This window comes from Physcomitrium patens, chromosome 3 (genome assembly GCF_059467195.1).
Source record: "Physcomitrium patens ecotype Gransden chromosome 3, ASM5946719v1, whole genome shotgun sequence".
In the NCBI taxonomy this organism is placed as follows: Eukaryota; Viridiplantae; Streptophyta; class Bryopsida; order Funariales; family Funariaceae; genus Physcomitrium; species Physcomitrium patens.
Window position 1 is genome coordinate 20,529,711 of NC_143412.1, and position 17,262 is coordinate 20,546,972.

General features: G+C 32.3%; 1 protein-coding gene across 1 annotated transcript; it reads right to left on the bottom strand.

The window, feature by feature from the left end:
- Positions 1 to 12,992: 12,992 nt before the first annotated feature.
- Positions 12,993 to 16,267, bottom strand: LOC112279867 (uncharacterized). Its single transcript, XM_024514600.3, has 3 exons — positions 15,581 to 16,267; positions 14,244 to 14,876; positions 12,993 to 13,998 (listed from the first exon to the last, which is right to left on the bottom strand). Exons 1-3 carry the CDS (start codon positions 16,265 to 16,267, stop codon positions 13,495 to 13,497), a joined length of 1,824 nt encoding a protein of 607 aa, XP_024370368.1. The 3' UTR covers positions 12,993 to 13,494.
- Positions 16,268 to 17,262: the final 995 nt, after the last annotated feature.

Consider the following 17,262-nt stretch of genomic DNA (forward strand, 5'->3'; position numbering starts at 1 on the left):
ATAAATATATATATATATATATATATTTCTTTATATGTGATAGTTTTTATACATAATAAAAAATATGCAATCTCAGTGAAATAATCTACTATTTCAAATATAGAATTATAAAGACTTAAAATTAAAAGATTTGTGATAAAATCTATAGAAAGAAAGAAAAAAAAAACAAAACAAAACAAAACAAAGATGATGGTTGTGTTGGTATAAGTATTGGTTGGAAAAGATCATAAGATCAATGAAAGAGAATTTTTTATTTTAAATAAATACCACATGATTATATAAATCCTTTCATTAATTAAATTTTATTAATAAAAATTAAATCGATAGTCAATGTTGATTTCATTACTCAAAGATAAAATTACTATGGCTTCAAAATAATGATTTGTTATTGATCAAAAGTCACATGTCTTTTTTTTGACATAAGGTAAGATTGTTTAAATAAGAAATCTAATAAATCTTATTGTTAACTTATCTAATATATGATATTGAATATAAGTCTTAATAAAAATATATTCAAACAACCATGGCAATAATTTAAAATACATGTTAACAAAAAAATCTTGATATTCTTATTATTTTTATATTCAATCATTGGATTATAATCACCTTTCAAATAATTATACTATTCTTAAAAAAAATCCGCATTTGCAAAAAGTTTTTTGTTGTGGATCTTATAATTGATTTCAAAAGCTATTTTTTTTAAAATATTTTTTTTAAATTAAATTTATTTTTTTCTCTTAATTGTGACAATATGGCCCTTAAGGAAAAATTCGATGCATTTATTTCTACAAAAGATGTCTTAAAAAAAATGATGTATTATAAGATTAGTGTTGAAATAAAAATTAATTTCAAAGCTTTAAATATTGCTTCAACTTCTTTATTTTACTCAATTTTTTCTTTACACATTAAAAAAAATTAAAATATTTAAGTGGGGCTATAATTTGAAATAACTTCTTGATAAAATCAAATATTAATTAATAAATCTCAAAAATCATTGAACACTTTTTATTTTTCTTCAAATATTTTAATCTATGATAGTCTAAAATTTCTTAGAATCCATCATATGGCCATCATTTGAAATAATATATCCTAAAAAATCAACTAGAATAGTTTTTTTTATTTTGATATATAATTCTATATTTTTAAGTTTTTATAATACAAAATAAATATAGAGTTTATTTTCTTTTATATTCTAAGAATAGATTAAAATTTTGTTTAGATAAAAAAAAATATAATCATTTAAAAACTTTTAAAAGACATCATTTATCAAATTTTTGAAAAGAACTTGGTACATTTATAAGTCTAAAAGGTATAACATTATATTTAAAATATCCATACTTGGTTGAAAAATTAGTCTTCTATTCATCTTTTTTTTTTAATTTACATTAGATTCTATGCTCCTTATAGATCTATTCTTATATAAAACTTGATTTAATTTAATTAATAAAAAAGTCTTAATTTTAAAGATAGATGGTATATATTCTTGATAGTAATTTTGTTGTACCTTTAATAATCTTTATACATTTGTAATGATTTATTTCTTTCCTTCATAAAAAATATGAGCCAAGTGAAAAAAAATAATCTTAATTTAAATTTAAGACTATAAGAAGTTCAATATTTTTGAAGATTAAATTTTTTTAGCAATAAAAAATCTAAAATTATTAAATAAAAAAATATCTAATAAAATTAAATATTATTAAATTAATATTACTATATTTATTACATCTATAGGAATAAATTTGTGAATAACATCTCTAATAGAGAATAGATGGCCATTAATAAACTCCTACATGAATATATTTAATTTTCTTCAATAAAGATATTTTATATCTTTTAATAAAATATTCATTCAAAAAATAAGGTGAGGCTTTTGAATCTAGCAAAATAAAGGCTTTGTAATTTTTAGGTCTAAAACAAACAACTATTGTAAAAAAAAGAGAAGATTTTGAGGAAAAAATATGGCCTTTATTAAGAGTTGTAAAAGTTTTTAGCTACATAATTCCTATTGTAACTAGGCAAACTCATTTTCTAACATATTATCTTTTTTGACAGCCATACTCTTTATTTTGTGGTTTCATTGCCTCTTTAAATAATATTGTGCAATGTACTAGATTTTTCATAATATAAATACAATCTTTTTTAATAACCTTAAGTCTTTTCTTGCTTAATATGAGATTTAAAATGTATTGCATTAAATTACATATCTTATATATATATTTTTATTAAGACTTATATTCAATATCATTTTGGCCAAGTTTTCAACCTATTAATCACATATAGACATGGACAAAATCAAATCCATGTCTATAGAGCTTTTAAGAAGCTTATGCATAAGATATTATTAATATTTACCTACTTCTATTTATTTCTATCTAATTTTTTTTATAAAGTCATCATTAATATTGCTTATATGCATGATATCTAATTCTACCAATATTATTATAATTGGAGAGAAAAGAGCATTTTTTTTAGATATCTATATTCATAAAGTCTATTCTTAATGTTATAATGCAAATAAAAAATCCAACAAAATCTTCATGTAATGATATTCTTTGATTATAGATGGAATATTACAAATTATTATTGGCTATGTGTCACAAACATACTCATGTAAGCTACTAATTACATATACAAATAGGTGGAAGTAAGTAAAAATAGGTAAAAGTAAGTTAATTCTATAGTATTTAATATAAAAGCTTCCTAGAAGCTTTATAGACGCTGCTTTGACTTCATAGGTGTCTTTAATTGACTTTTTGGATTAAAAACGTGGTCAACAAGTTGGCCATGTGCCACACATGTTGTTAGCTTGAAGATCAAGCTAACTTGGTGGTCCACACGTAGAAAAACTTACCTTGTAAGTCAAAGCATGTGTCCTACAAAGTCAACACATATTGGAGGTCTTATAGAACATCGCCACATAGCCCCTAGTTAGATAGTATATATAGAGACAAGAGTGAAGCCTTCTTCACTCTTATCAACTCGTTTCTTGCTTCTAGTCTAGTTTCAAGGGTCTCTAATTTTCTTGTCTTTTGACAATAGCCATTCTAGTTTCTCTTTCAATATACATATTTCATTATTTATATTTTGTTACCTTTTTTTGAGTGGAGGCTCACTTGTCTGAATTTCTTTTTTCATCGAGTTCTTGTCCTTGACATATTGACAAGAGTACACTTACAATATCAGAGCTTTTTCTAATCTTGATTAAGAGTAGATTACCCCTTTTTCTTGATAAGATATAAGCATATTAGAAGTTGCAGATTACCCTCTTCTAAACTAATATTGTCCTTAATATTTTCTTTGTTCTCAAGTCCTCTCTTCTATTTGTCTTGAGCAATATTAGACATCTTCTCTTTTCTAAGTGTTATCATGGTAGAACTTATTGAAATGAAGAATGCAATGGTACAAATGCAAGAGCAATTGAGGGAGTTAATGCTTGCGATGCATCAACTCAATTTACCACCATAAGGAGCAACAAGATTGGCAGGAAGTGAAGATATAGAAATGGTTGGAGCTACTTCAACATCTGCACCAAACCATGTCCTTTCTCCTATGGTAGAATGCCCTTCCAATGTTAGAGAACCAAGAATTGTCCTACCCGAGAAGTTTGATGGCATCAGATCAAAGTTTTGAGGATTTATCAATCAAGTGCAACTTTTGATTGAACTTCAACCCCAAAGCTATCCAACTCCAGGATCGCAAGTTAGATTCATTAGTACGCTTCTTTCAGGTTCAGCACTATCGTGGTTTTCATCTTTTTTTGACCGACGAGATCTAATATTTGATAATCTAGAGGCTTTTTTGGCAGAGTTTCGATCCATGTATGGAGAATATGATGCAATTTGTGTTGCAACCAATAAGATCCATATTTTACGATAAGACAATCGATCAGTAATGTTGTATGCTTTACAATTTTGACAACTTGCAACTGATATCAAGTGGGATGATGCTGCACTTATTAGTCAATTTCTCTATGGATTACAATATGAGGTAAAAAAATTAATGCTCAACTTACCTAATCCTCAAACATTGAGTCAAGCAATTGACTTTGTTGTGAAGTGCAACAATCACCTTTTTGAATTCTGATCTGAGAACTGACCTCAAAATTACTATAATTCAATGGCAATACCAACACCTCTTCAATACATACATTCAAAAGTAGAAGATATGCAAATTAATGCAGTACGTTTCAAACCTCTTACTGAGCAAAAAAAGACTCGTCGTCATCAAGAAGGATTATGTTTATATTATGGAGAACCAAAGCATACTGCTCAACATTATCCAAAGAAATGACACAATCACAAAATGAAGAGAATGGCTGTGAAAAAAGACAATATGTCAGAAAACGAGTTTGTCCAGCTACAATAGGAATTGTGTTGCTAGAACCTTACACAACATCTAATAAAGGTCCTATTCTCTCCTCAGAGCCCTCTCCTTGTTTTACATTAAATATTATTTTAGGACCTAAATATTACAAAGCCTCTGCCTTATTAGATTCAAGAGCCTCGGTGTGTTTCTTAGATGAAGAATTTACTAAAAGACATAGCATATCTTTAGTAAAGAAAACTAAACATATTCATATGGAAGTCATAGATGGTCGTCCATTGTCTTCTGGGGATATTATTCACGAAATCCTTCCTATAGAAGTAATAATCAATAGTCATAATAGCTTTGTAGTATTTAATATCATTAGATCTTCCTCTAATCCTGTCATTTTAGGTTTATCGTGGTTAGAAAAATACAACCCTCAAATAGATTGGATTTCTTGAACTCTTACTTTCTCTAAAAGTATAACTAACAGTGTAGTTAATCAAGTAGAGAGTCATAAGTCTAGTTCAATTAAATCCATATTTATAGGTGCAAAAGCTTTCTTGCATGCTGCTATGAAAGAATCACCATATATTATTTATGCCACACTTGTTTCTACTCATGGAAAGACTTCAAGTGGCATTCCAAGCCAATATTAAGAATTTCAAGATGTATTCGAAAAAAAGAATGCGAATACACTTTCGGAACATCGTCCCTATGATTGCTCAATTGACCTTCAAGAAGGAGTACAACCGCCATTCGGACCAATCTATAGTTTATCACAAAATGAGTTGATTGAACTCAAGGAGTATATTGAAGAAAATATAGCCAAGAATTTCATACGCCATTCTAAATCTCCGGCAGGAGCTCCAATTCTATTTGTAAAGAAAAAAGATGGATCATTGCGGATGTGTGTTGATTATTGAGGACTCAACAAGATTACCATCAAGAACAGGTATCCACTACCTTTAATATCTGAACTTCTTGATCAGTTGAATCAAGCTAAGATCTATAGAAAAATAGATCTCCGGAGAGCATACAATCTAGTACGCATCAAAGAAGGAGATGAATGGAAGATTACGTTTCGAACTAGGTATGGACATTTTGAATACAACGTCAGGCCTTTTGGACTTATAAATGCACCAGCAGCTTTTCAACATCTAATGAATGATGTTTTTCAAGAGTTTTTGGATGATTTTGTGGTTTGTTATCTAGACAACATCTTGATCTATTCTAAGAATCTAGAAGAACATGAACTTCATGTTCGTCATGTGTTACAAAAATTAAGAGATGCAAGACTCTATACCAAGATAGAAAAGTGTGTATTTCACACTACTCAAGTCGATTTTTTAGGTTACATCATTTCAAATGATCGACTTATGATGGATCCTAAGAAAGTTCAAACTATTATAGATTGGAAGATCCTAAAAATGGTAAGAGATGTCCAATGCTTTTTGGAATTTGCCAACTACTATCGGATCTTCATTAAGGACTTCTCTCGAATTGCAGCTCGACTTGCATGCTTGACTTATAAAAACAAACTCCAATGGAATCAAGGAGCGGAAGTTGCTTTTGAATCTTTAAAGACAGCGTTTGTTTCTACACCAATCTTGTATCGTGTTGATTTTTCCAAAGCATTCTTTATGGAAACAGATGCATCGGACTTTGCTCTGGGTGCAGTTTTATCACAAATGGGAACAGATGACAAACTTCATCCAATAGCCTTTCATTCAAGAAAATTCTCAGCAACAAAAATCAATTCTGAGATCCACGACAAAGAACTTCTTGCAATTGTGGATTCTTTTCAAGAATGGCATCATTATCTAGAAGGCGCTTCCAGTCCAATCACCGTGTATATGGATCACAAGAACCTCGAGTATTTTATGTCAGTACGTATATTAAATCATCGTCAAGCTCATTGGAGCATGTCTTTATCAAGATTTGAGTTCATCATCACTTATTGGCCATGAAAACAAGAAGGTTTGTCTGATGCCTTGTCTAGACGTTCTTATCTTGTACCAAAAGAAGGAGATGCAGCTTTTGAGCAACAAAGAATGATTCTCTTGAAGCCGAAGCAATTTCATCTTCGAGCAATGAAATCAACATTGACTATTGATTTAACTTTTCTTAAGCAAGTCCAGTTAAGTATGTCTTCAGACCCTCTTGTTCATGATATCAAGAATAATTCTTCTAAATCTCATGATCCTTCTAAATTTGAATTCAAGAACAACCTACTCTATTTCGAAGGACGCCTATATATTCCAGAAGGCGAAGCACGTTTATGTATTCTTCAAGCTCATCACGACTTCTCAACAGCAGGAAATTTTGGGTACAGTAAAACTTCAAAACTAATATCCAAGGATTTTTGGTAGCCACAAATGTGGAAAGTAGTCAAAGATTTTGTATAATCTTGTGATGTTTGCTCAAGATCAAAAACTCCTCGTCATCGACCTTTTGGACTTCTTGAGCCATTATCCATTCGAGAACAACCATGGTCTGCTGTTTCTATGGACTTCATCACGGATCTTCCAATCTCAGGTTTTTCTGACTCTATATTCGTGATAGTAGATTGTTTTACCAAGATGGCACATTTTATATCATGTACAAAATCTATCATAGGTGAAGAAACAGCTAAGCTCTTTCTTGACAATATCTATCGCTATCATGGATTACCCAAGGATATTATATCAGATAGGAGAACTCAATTTGTATCAAGATTTTGGCAGACTCTTTTCAAGATTCTAAAAGTGGATATAAAACTATCTTCGACATTCCATCCTCAAACTGATGGACAAACACAGTGTGTTAATCAAGTTTTGGAGCAATATTTAAGATGTACGATTAACTAATAACAAGATGATTGGACAACTCTTTTGCCATTGGCAGTGTTTGCTTACAATAATACGGTACATTCTTCTACAAAATAAACACCTTTCTTTGCTAATTATGGTTATCATCTATGACTTGAAACTTTTGACTTTTCAATAGTTGATAATCTTGTTACGAAAGATTTGGCGATTCATTTATCGGAGCTACATGCAACGATGAAGGCGTAGTTAAAAGAAGCTCAAGAACAACAAAAGGTCAATGCGGATGTCTATCGAAAGGAACAACCACCATTCCTCTTGGGTGATAAGATATGGCTACTTTGTTGTGATATAAAGACCACTCATTTTTGTGACAAGTTGGACTATCAAAGGCTTAGACCATTTTCTATTTCTGCACAAATCAATCCAATTGCATATCGTTTTCATCTTCCGGAATCAATGAAAATCCATCCAGTATTCCACGTATCTCTTCTTGAACCATACAAGATAGTGGACATACCAAGAAGACAACAAGCTCCACCTCCTCTTATAAAAGTGGACAATAATGAAGAGTTTGAAGTAGAAGAAGTCTTAGATTCAAGGCGGCGCTGAAATAAATTGGAATATCTTATCTATTGGTGTGGATATGATATTAGTGAATTTACATGGAAGTCAATAAAGAATCTTGTAAATGCAACAAAGGCGGTGGAGGCTTTTCATCGACGACATCCATCAAAATCAAGATGAAAACCTTCTTTATAAAAGAAACAACATCTAGGCAAGATAACATTCTACTTTCAATCTTTGTTCGTAGCTTCTTTGTAGTTGTGATGCTCAGGAGATGGAGAACCAATAACCAGTGGATTCGACTCAAGAGCCTTCATTTGTTGACCTACCAGACGAGACATTACGATTGTCACAACCTTCAAGATGATGCAATCGAGATGAAGATCTTCAAGAACGACATGTTCTTCCTCGAATAGATGGCAAGATACAACGTGTTTGGTATCACAATTTGGGAAGAGATTCCCGATGTTTGGTGATTTTGCTAGAGGTAGGAACAACTCCTGATGGTGTTCCAAATGTTCTATTTGAATGAAGTTATGAAGGCCTCAACAATGATCAAATAACTAGGTGGTCTTTTGGCCCTGGTATGGGACACTACCAATGATTGAGAGGCCCTATCAATCATCTTCGAAGAGAACAAAGATCACAGTATGTGGCAAATACAATTCGTCACATCATAGATTTCCTCAACATATGATGACCGCTCCTCGTGGAACTCGTCTCTAGAAGGGAGGTAATGTCACGGACATACTCATGTAAGCTACTAATTACATATACAAATAGGTGGAAGTAAGTAAAAATAGGTAAAAGTAAGTTAATTCTATAGTATTTAATATAAAAGCTTCCTAGAAGCTTTATAGACGCTGCTTTGACTTCATAGGTGTCTTTAATTGTCTTTTTGGATTAAAAATGTAGTCAACAAGTTGGCCATGTGCCACACATGTTGTTAGCTTGAAGATCAAGCTAACTTGGTAGCCCACACATAGAAAAACTTGCCTTGTAAGTCAAGGCATGTGTCCTACAAAGTCAACACATATTGAAGGTCCTATAGAATGTCGCGACATAGCCCCTAGTTAGATAGTATATATAGAGACAAGAGTGAAGCCCTCTTCACTCTTGTCAACTCCTTTCTTGCTTCTAGTCTAGTTTCAAGGATCTCTAGTTTTCTTGTCTTTTGGCAATAGCCATTCTAGTTTCTCTTTCAATATACATACTTGATTATTTATATTTTGTTACTTTTCTTTGAGTGAAGGCTCACTTGTCTGAATTACTTTTTTCATCGAGTTCTTATCCTTGACACCATGTTGTTATATTGTAATACAACTATTAGATAAAATAAGAAAAAAAAATATTATATTTATAAAAGAATTTAATTAAAAATATAGTAATAAATTAATATAAAAAATATTCATAAAAATTATGAAGATTGTTTAAAATAATTTATTATTAATATTTTATAAAAAATCTTTTATTTATTTTATAAAAGTATATAAATTACAAAAAAAATGTAGATTAAAAAATAATATTATAGTATCTTATGGCAAAAGTGAAGAATATTTTTCAACAAAAATTATCTAAAAAAATCTTTGATTAATATCTAAAGAGAATTGGTTGTGAACTAGGATTGAAACTAAACCTCAAGGCACAAAATTGCACATTAACAATAAATGTAAGATTGTTATAATGATTAAAAAGTAGGATTGGAGAAGAAACTTAATAGAATTTTTTTTAAGTATTACTTTTTAAGGGTTTAAGTAGAAAACTACTTTGTGAAAGCTTTGCAAAGTCAAGGTATTTTTGAATAACTCTCTTTTTGTAGAATATAAAAGAAGTTACATTTTGCTAAAATATTTTGATTTTTATAGTCAATTTACAAATCAAAAAAAATCCTTATAAAAGTAGTTATTGTGAATGCTCAATGAGAAATTCAATTCAATTAAATAATTAAATAAAATATTATTAAAATTTAAGTAAATTGGCATCTCAAAAATTATATTTTGAGAGTTACTAGAGATTTTATAATTTTGAATAATTTATCTATTGTATTGAATTTTATTTTTAATAAGTCAATATTAAAGTTAATTTATGAAATTTATTTTAAAAATTAGAAATTAAAAAAAAAAAAAAAAAAAAAAAAAAAAAAAAACTATTGATGCTAGAAGATTGACATCAAAGTTGGAGAAAGAAGATAGCTAATATCCAAGCAGATTAGGAACTTTTTTTTCTCTATTTGTAAGTTTAGTTTGTTTTAAATTTTGTATACTTATTGTCAAGTAGTAGATTGAGAAGAAAATAAATTTTGAATTAAAATAAAAATTTAAATGGAATATTTATTTAGATTTTAAATTTAATATAGAATTTGATTATAGCTAGTTTAAGATTTTATTATAACTACTTAAGGTACTTTTAGGATTTTAATAGGATTTACTTAGGATTTTTTTTATTTTTTTATTTTTTTTAGAATATACTTAGGATTTAATTATGGTTGTTAAAGATTATTTAAGTTTTATTTTGAGTTGATTAGTATGTAATAAGATTTTCTAGGATTTTTTTAAGGTTAATAAGGTGTAGTTAGTATAATTGGAAGTTTTTCTAGATTGCTTAAGATTCTCAAAAAAAAAATTAAATATATTATGAATTGTTTTTGAGTTGTGTATCTAAAGTTTTAAAAAAAATAAAAATAAAAATAAAAATAATCTATAATAGATGTCTAGTGCATTCTCAGATTAATTTTCACATTACAAAATGTATTTCCAAGTTGTGATACAAAAGGTATCTAATATCTCAATTGGTCTAATATCCTAAGGTTGCAAAATTTCCAAGCTTGGTGGTTTTAATATGATATGTATCATATTGTTTAAGACTTGGTATAATTGAGAAATATATCAATCAAGAACCTTAAGAATTCTATTTCTACAAGAAATTTAATAAGATACTATAAAGTATTTACAAAGATTTGATTGAAGTCTTGTACTCCTAAGGCTATTAAACTTCAATTTGCATTCTCCATGCTACTTGTGAAATGGAAGCATAAGCTCAAAAAGTACAAAAATTCATACTATTGTAATCAATGTCCAATAGGTTTCTCTATTTTTCTATTACTTCTAAGATAGAAGTCATTTTGAGGGAGTTTGAGGCTATGTGTGATATAAATTGTGATGACTATTCCAATGACTTGTTCCATTGGGTTCAATTTAAAAATTAGGATTAATTAATTATTAAATCATCCATAGCAATTAAAGTTGCAATAAAATTAGGATTGGCTTCATTAGTAGAATTATGTTTTGCTTTGTATATGGATCTAGTTGCACCTTATCTAGCCTTCTTTTTCTTATATCAAACAAAAATAAAAGGATTTGTACTAACAACTATAATTATATACATGCTCTAAGATGAAATAATTAATATATTTACATAAATATTTAACTTGTCCATTAGAACCTTAAAGTTGTTCCTCTTTCACAAAGACTTTGGACATCTTTAATCAATTTTGATCTTTGCCAAGCCTTTGTCTTTGCCAAAAAATAGCAATCTTTAATTCTATAGTTAGTATCTAAACAAAATTCACATATTGGTAGGTTCAAATAATTGATAAATATAGATTTTTGATATTAGTCTCTAGATTATTCATCTTCATTTCAAACTTCTATTCAATTTTCAAATCCATTGGAATGCAAAAATGTAGCTTTACTAAATTTTTATTATCTAAACCATATTTTAGAATGTTTTCTAGCCCAATTGCAATCTATTGAATTATAATAAGAAATTATTTTAATGAATCTTTAAAAGAATTTTTTAGCATAAGTTAAGTTAGGATCTTGAATGAATCCAAATAAAAGATATCTTTTAGATTTTGAATTGGGTATGAATCAAAATTTGGATCCCAAGATTGAAATATATAATTATTAAGATTCAATCTCTATGACAATTGAATTAAAAGCTATTGAATAATTTCTTTAAAAGAGGTTTTAAATAAAGATAGCCTCAACAAAGATTTTTTTGATAAAGATAGTACCTTGCACTAATTATTCAAGTTCTTCTTTTCAAACTTTGAGATCGAAAGCTTCTACTATTTTCCCTATAAAACAAGCAATTATAGTGTTTTGGCACAATTTGGCTACTTTTTTCACTAGCTCTGTATCTATTATAATTTCATATGATTTGGTGCAAATGAATAACCTTGCATAGATTCTAGAAACACCAAAAAAAAAAAAAAAAAAAAAAAAAAAAAAAACTCACTTAGAGAAAGTTTGGTTGTGTGTAGGTAGTAATGTTGGCAATAGAAATTGTAAAAGACAATAATCTAGTGTTTGAATGTTATGTCTATGCATAGGTTAAAACTTATAACTTGAATGATAAAACCTTCACATGTGAGAGCCATCTTCATGCCACCAACATTATCCTAGCTTATTCATTGTATGTCACCATAACATTAATTACTACTTTGAAATTCTAAAAAAAATTTAAAAATCAAAAATAACAATATTCTAATTAATTGTAGGTTGCTTGTTCTTAAGCTAAACAAAAACACCAATTATAGTTGTGTAATGAAACCTAGATTGTGCCCCAAAGGCTTTCTAAATACTTAAGTACAAAAACTCCAAATGCTTGGATTTTGTTGTCCAATCTTAAATGTGTTTTCTCCAAACCATAAAATTATAATTCTATTTTTTTTTTTTTTGTTATATAAAAAATTACTAAAAAATGAGATTAAAATTATAGATTTCTTAATCCTACTCAAGTCATTCACATTGTTTTAGAATCTTTCTTTCAAGACTTAATGGATTGATTTTAGAAGTTCCAGCAAGAATTTCAATAAAATACATTACTAAAATAATTCTACAATTCTTGAATAAAAAGCCTGTCAAAAATCTTTTTGTTCTTATACATCAAATCTTGCAAGCAAAATTGAAAAAAAAAAAAAAAAAAAAAAAAAAAAAACTGCAAACACCCTTTATGTGGTCAATTCCACTATTGGATCTTACTCATTTTTTAATCTATGAATCCTCTGTGTGACATTATAATTGATTTATCTCGTCATACTCTACCATAATGACTTAGCGACACTAGTGAAGTCCATGTCTCCGCCTCTACTTCAATACCCGACAGTCGATAGAATTGTATAACCCGATACTTCTGACACAACTGCAGACCGAGGATAAGACGCACAAATAACGCTCACTGATATCACGGGGTTAATATATGAATTGATTGGCGCAGTAAATTAGGGTGAATTAGTATCCACATCTGACAAAACAAAAGGAGGGGGGGGGGGAGAAGAAGAAGAAGAAAAGAAGAAAGAGAGAAAAAGAGTTGAATGGTGACTCCTTTTGACTGGTTTCATTGGATTCACTACACATAAAATGCTTTTGCAAGCATTTCGTTTTGTGTATCGAGATAGAACTGTAAACAACGCAACGTTTCTGACAACTCTATACACACATATACCACAGCAAAAACTACGCAAAAAAATGCAGAGAACCGTCTCAATTCTACATATTAATCACACGTAATACTCCAAGTTCCAAAACAGTGTCTAATCGGACTGCACAGCTCCCATGAATGCGCAGCTCTACTCTTTACTTATTCCTATGCGAAAACGATGTGAAGTTGGGATTCAAACGTTGCCTAAATGCGCCCATGAGCACCACAAGAAGAGCCTTGCCTAATTCGTCGCGGAACTCGCCTCTTCAAACACGCTTCAAAATCCTTCATTCCTGACCTCAAATTAGGGTTCATTATTAGTCCTCCCACATTCTTGGAAAACAATCGGAAGTCGCTGCCAGAAAAGAAGCTCCTTCCTCGAAGTAAGATCCTATTTCTTCATAATTTCGTCTAGTTCAACATCAGTCACCCATTTCCAATAATGTTTCTTCACTCCTATCGCACAGCGAATTCCACTCGCATGCCCGTTTCCTGAGAATGTTGGTGCTCCATTTGTTGATCCATTTGTCGATACATTTGTTGGTGCTTCGTTTGAAGAACCCAAATGCTTTGCAGGTTCGTTTCTAGAAGTGGCATCGTAACGTTTCCCCTCATTCTCTTCCGTGCAAAACTCAGAGCTGGGAAGGCCTCGCACTGAAGCCACCATAGAGTGTAGGACATACCGAGTCAACAATCCAGGATATGAAAATGAATCTCGCTCTTCCTCTTCCCGTTGATACGTTTCAAGGATCATCTCCACCCGATCACGAGCTCCCATTTCAGGTCCAAGCTCTTCAAACACACCTCTTCTACATGCGTCCTCCACGTTCTCACCGGGACGCATTTTTTCAGATAGTGGCCTATTCCTAGACTTCATTCGCCCATCATCCATTTCCTGATAGAAGAAAAATGGCACAAAATGGCATGAACACTACAGCGGAAAGCCAAGACATTCAATCCAGCATATATATATATATATATATATATATGATATCTAATAACCACGAAAAATATTCAGTAAGGCTACATGAAAAGTAGGTTCCACAAGATTTCAACACGATTTATCACCTTGTGCCAAGGTCAAGAGCTTGGCACTACAAAAATTCGCTCTTTTATGCGAACATGCCCAGAGTATGATACCTGACTAGACTCAATCAAAAACATTCCAGCTTCATTACGAATCTTCACGACTGCCACATGCACCGTCCTCTTCGGCGGCTTCGAGTCTTCCAGAGAGATCTCTCCATCAACCAACTCAGTCCACAGGTTCCCAATCCGTTTGGTCCCTGAATCGACACCCCAGGAACTGACGGATGGCTTCTCAACACCAATCCTTTCCTCTAGCCATTTTGCAAGACCCTCCGCTGACCCTAACTCAGCAACCGTCACGCACTCAGCGTTTGTGGCACAGAGCTCTGCTTGCGGGATCGACGAAGCAGCAGCAACAGCCGCCGCAGATTTATCTCCCCCAGACATCACACAGTGTGTTGCCACATCCGGGGCATGCGGTGAGTCTCTCGACATCCTCGTCCTCGGTGAAGGCGAGATATGAACCCTTGCTACGTTGTCTAAGCCATGACTATCTTGGCATGTCCCACCGCTGGCACATACAGCTTCCACAGAAGTTCTAAACTGCTGAAATGACGTCAAAGACTGGAGCTTATTATGTGAGATGCGGGCAGGGAACCTATGCCACGCCTGCATTTGATTGAATGCGACTGGTGGGTCAGTCCCGATTACTTCTATCCCAAGGTCTGGAATCCATGTGCAAATCTGCGATGGCGAAGCAAACACTATCAACGATGATAAAAATGAATCAAGAAAAGTGCACAATTCTCAGAATAGCAAATTGCACCAAAAACTCAATTTCTTCTCCCGCGCTTCTTGCATTATGATCAATCTCCCAACAGATATAGGTTACTTCCGTTTACAACACTTCCCCGCAGACCGACCAACAACCCATAAAAGGAACCCCCACGAGTAACCAGGCACCTGGGTTACCCTAGATTTGAAAAATATCCTTAAAAATCCTGCACTCCTCTTCAATATATTCCGCCCCTCAGAAAACTGATCACAATTTTTTCACTTCCACACACACACACACATACACACTCTCTCACACAGAAAAAAACAAAAACGAACAAACAAATCAAAACAGAAAGGAAAAAAATCGCAGCCGATTCATACTCAGTACTCCAATAACACCAACTCCTAAATACATCAAACCAAACCCAACTCGTTAACTAAATCAGCACTGGAGTCACGCCAGCGAGAATCACAAAAGGAGGCCCAAATACGACTTCCAATCCCTCAAAGCAGCCAAAATCCAATCCACCCACGTGAAGCAAAGAGCACAAACACCTCACCTCAGTTTCAAACCCCGTTGCACACCATCCAACATCTCACAACCCAAACCCCAACCATCCAAAACCATCATAATCATCATCAACAACAAAAACAACAATAACGACAAATACCTCGAAAATCAGAGACGACACCGGGGATGGCGACCGCGGGGTGGTGAGGGGGGTAAGAGAGTGGGCGATGGAGGAGGAGATGCGGCAGGGAGAAGCGGTGCAGGCAAGTGATGACGGTGATGGTGGTGCCGAGGGTGCCACAAGCCCACATGACGCATGATGGCACCAGCAGGTCCCAGAAAAAGTGATGACGATGACGATGACGACGACGACGAAAACGCAGGCAGTAGCAACATCACAGATGAAGAAGAGGAAGAAGAAGAAGACGAAGAGAAGCGAAGATCGGCGATGGAGAGCAAACAAACAAAGATAAGATCCTCCTCCCTCCCTCCCCCCACCTCCTCCTCCGCCGCTCGCGCAAACTGCCTGTGTGAACGGGTGCTTCCCGCGCAAGCGATTGCGGATCCTCCACGTCAGCCGCAGAGTGACGTGTCCGATATGGTGACTGGGCTTGAGAGAGTGAGTTGGCACTTCCGTGAGCACGTCAGCACTGAGTTGGTGTAACGTTGTGGTGGCTATTAAGATTTTTCCCTCTCCTCCCCCAATAATGCCCCTCTCTCTCTCTCTCTCTGTTGTTGTTGTTATTGTTGTTAATATTGTTTTGCTTTTGCTTTTGGGCTTTCCGCGACGTGGCCCCAGTGCTTTGTTGTGACTCTTACTCTCTGTTTTTTTGTCTACTCTATTCATGGCCAGGTTTTCTCCCCCTTGGAGGACTTCCACATGAATTGTTCCCAGTGGACGAAGTTTCTTGTAAAAATTTCCCTTGGATCATCCTATTTATTTGTAGAGATGTATTATTTATAGTCAACTAATGATATTGATTTGTCAAATTTATTTTTTTTACAAGATATTGACTATGACCCATGAATACACATGGATTTTTTTTTTTTTATTATTGACGTACATCCATAAAAAGTTGGTTGTTTACAGATCTATTTGCTTGTTGAGTTTGACAAATGTTTCACATAAATATGCTCATTGTGTGGTTTGTGTGTGTGTGTTGGACATAGAATGATTATCTATTCTGATCGAATTTTTGTTGAATAAATAATCAGAATCAAATTTGCAACTGTTTACATGCCTAGTTATGATTACTACAAGGGTAATTTGATTTTTGAAAAGTGTTGAATTGTGCAATTTTTTTATAAAGCACACGTAATCAATACCTCAAGTGGATAAGGTTTTAGCAAAAATAACTATAATATTTAAAATTATCACAAAGCCATTTGTATTTGAACAGAATATTAAATTCAGACTACTCTAAACTTTCGCACATTGCAACATGCAAACATTGGAAATGTATCCGTTATTGATCCAATAAACTTTAAAATGAAATTATAGCTATGATAAAGAATGATTTTGCATGTTGCAATTTCAGAAATTGAATTGTGTAAGTAGTACATGTATCCATGTGACCCAAGACAGATTTGAATGTCAACAATACTAATATCACTTAAACACTCACAAAACGTATCTGAAATTCAAAAGTACTTGACACTGGAAAAATACACACAACATTATAGCAATATGTTTATCATACCTACATACACATATATTTACACATCAAATATTTATTCAACTTCTAAACAAGTCTGCATACAAAAACTAACCACGCCACCTGAGTTTAATACACTCTTTGATTGCATCGTTGAATTACGTTGGTTTCAGTAAAGGTAAAAAGA